Source organism: Sinocyclocheilus anshuiensis, unplaced genomic scaffold (genome assembly GCF_001515605.1).
Source record: "Sinocyclocheilus anshuiensis isolate Anshui unplaced genomic scaffold, SAMN03320099.WGS_v1.1 scaffold300, whole genome shotgun sequence".
NCBI lineage: Eukaryota > Metazoa > Chordata > Actinopteri > Cypriniformes > Cyprinidae > Sinocyclocheilus > Sinocyclocheilus anshuiensis.
Window position 1 is genome coordinate 1,639,835 of NW_015557379.1, and position 2,540 is coordinate 1,642,374.

The following is a 2,540-nucleotide window of genomic DNA, read 5'->3' on the forward strand; positions in this document are numbered from 1 at the left end:
AGGCACAGTGCGTGTGTGCACATGTTATAAAGCCAGAATAAATCATGTTATGACAACAAAAGCTCACAACAGCATGGGAATGATCCTCTCATGCTGGAGTTCTAAGGTGTCAGTTGTACACACATTTGTAAAATATATTTTTAATCCATCATCATTATACAGAGAATTCGAGAATCCAGAGATGGCGTTTGAAGTTATCTATACTGGAAGTGTCAAAGCTGCAAGTCATGAATGTTCAATCTGCTGACCAATCAGCTGTAAGCTTGAGGTTAGACTTCAGTAACGGTAAAACAAAGAAAACTAGATCAATGATGGAGAACATGTGATACACTTTGAACAATATGCAGCTCTTCTTACCTGTGTGCCAGACGTACTGTACCCACACATATGTGCTGGCTGCAAAGAACAGCCACTGCACTGGGATGAACAGCAGACATATAATATCTGATGTGAATGCCACACACACAAAAAACACTGAGAAAGCCTGCAACACACAGAGAGACACATCAGATCACCACATGTGCAAATGGCATGACTGTCATTTCACGCTCCTCAGTGAAATATAACTTCAGCGTCCTGCTGTGAAGCATCATATAAAACAACCCTAAACAGCATTTTTTAACTATCATGCAGTTTTCATGATTATTTAAGAGACATAATAGGAAAAGTTCATATAAAGTGCAAATAATACTTCAATACTACTGACAACTGACCTTCTGACCATGAAGAAATCTCTTAATCTCAGATAAGACTAGATAAGAGTATAAACTGCAGTTTATGTCCCTCACAGGATTATTGATAACATCAAACCCAGAAAGAGATGCATAAATTCATCATACAGTATAAGAGCTAAGACATTTTAATGCTTTTGTAAGAAGCCTCTTATGCTTGCCAAGGCTGCATTTATTTGATAGAAAATATAGTAAAAACATTTTAATATTGTGAAATATTATTACAATTCAAAATAATGGTTTTCTATTGGAATATATTTTAAAATTTAATTTATTCCTGTAATGGCTAAGCTGAACTTCCATCAGACATTTCAATAGGCATTTACAATATATAATATAATATATGTGTAGCAGCTCATTTTCAGAATCAGTGAATCTGAAAATTACGATTCTGGCTTCTAGCGTTCTTTTTTTTTTTCGTCTGCTTTGGAGCTTATAAGAAGTATAAATCACCATGCAATTTTGTTGTATGGAAAGCAGAAGCTCAGACATTTTGATAAACATTTGATTTTTTGTTGGGATGACATGAGCGTGAGCAATCGATTTCTTTAATTATTTAGTACCATTATCTGGATGAAAAGCTCGTCTCTCTCTCTCTCTCTCTCACACACACACACACACACACACACACACACACACACACACTCACTCACTCACTCACCAGGCCCTGGTATCTGAAGGAGTCGTAAACACTGCGAATGAAGAGCCAGAAAGGCCAGAGGTACTCAAAGCGGAACTCCAGCACAAAGTCTGCCAGCAGCACTAGAGCCCAGACCACCAGAAACTTCAGGTACAGGAACGTACTGAGACAAAGAGAAAGAGATGTTATTCTTACCCAACCATTCAATCATCCATTCAAGATTTCATCTCTCTGAACAAGACCCCACATGTGGCCTTGAGCCAATGAACATTTAGCGACACGAACAAGCAACTCCATCATGATCTCCAGCATTAAATCCAAACCAATGAAGCATGGGTTAGACGTAATCACTGTTTGGCTTTCTCCAATGCAGTGTGTAGTGAATGAAGTGGATTATGTTTTATGTAGGGATGAGAAGAGGCCAAGAGTACATGAGTAAGATGTATTTCCAGATGTAGCAACACAGATAAGGTGTACTCAATCCACCAGATAACAGAAATATTCTTTAATTAGACTATAATTACGCCTAGGTGAGATATTGAATATTTTCCATATATTATGCTGTCAATGTGAAATTAAGCAACATTGTGAATATCATGATTTGAATGAGTTGTTTGGCCATTAAATGGCCCTAAAGACTGTGTCATCAGACCGATTTTGTGATCATTCTTTGTTTCACAAAAATAGGAGCTTTAAGACAGCTAAAAATACATTTTAAAAATTATTTACATACATTTACATTTAGTCATTTTGCAGACGCTTTTATCCAAAGCGACTTACAATTTGGGTATACATAAAGCGATTCTTCTTAAAGAGGCAAACAGATACAGGAAGTGCTTGTAATACCAAGTTTCTAGACATTGTTCAAATAAGTACAAGCTAGAAAGAGAAGGAATAAAGGGAGATCATTTTTTCTATTTTTTATAATGATGATGATGAAGTCAAGTAGCTTCGAAAGAGATGAGTTTTCAGCTGTCGCTTGAAAATTGTCAGGGATTCAGCATTCCGGATAGGGGTGGGAAGATCGTTCCACCAGCCGGGAATGGTGAACGAGAATGTTCTGGAAAGTGATTTTGAGCCTCTCTGTGATGGTACCACGAGGCGTCGCTCACTAGCGGATCTCAGACTTCTGGAGGGGATGTAGATTCGTAGTAGTGAGTGGAAGTAGG

The 2,540-nt window shown here is 37.6% G+C and overlaps 1 protein-coding gene across 2 annotated transcripts in view; it reads right to left on the bottom strand.

Annotated features, from left to right (window-relative positions):
• The window catches only part of maco1b (macoilin 1b), a 22,941-nt gene that overhangs the window by 14,342 nt on the left and 6,059 nt on the right, over nucleotides 1–2,540 (bottom strand). For both annotated transcript variants that reach the window (XM_016474617.1, XM_016474616.1), the window contains exons 2-3: nucleotides 1,393–1,534; nucleotides 358–484 (exon numbers count right to left, since the gene is read on the bottom strand). In XM_016474617.1, the coding sequence (XP_016330103.1) occupies nucleotides 358–484; nucleotides 1,393–1,534 (269 nt within the window). The remainder of the gene's footprint in view (nucleotides 1–357; nucleotides 485–1,392; nucleotides 1,535–2,540) is intronic.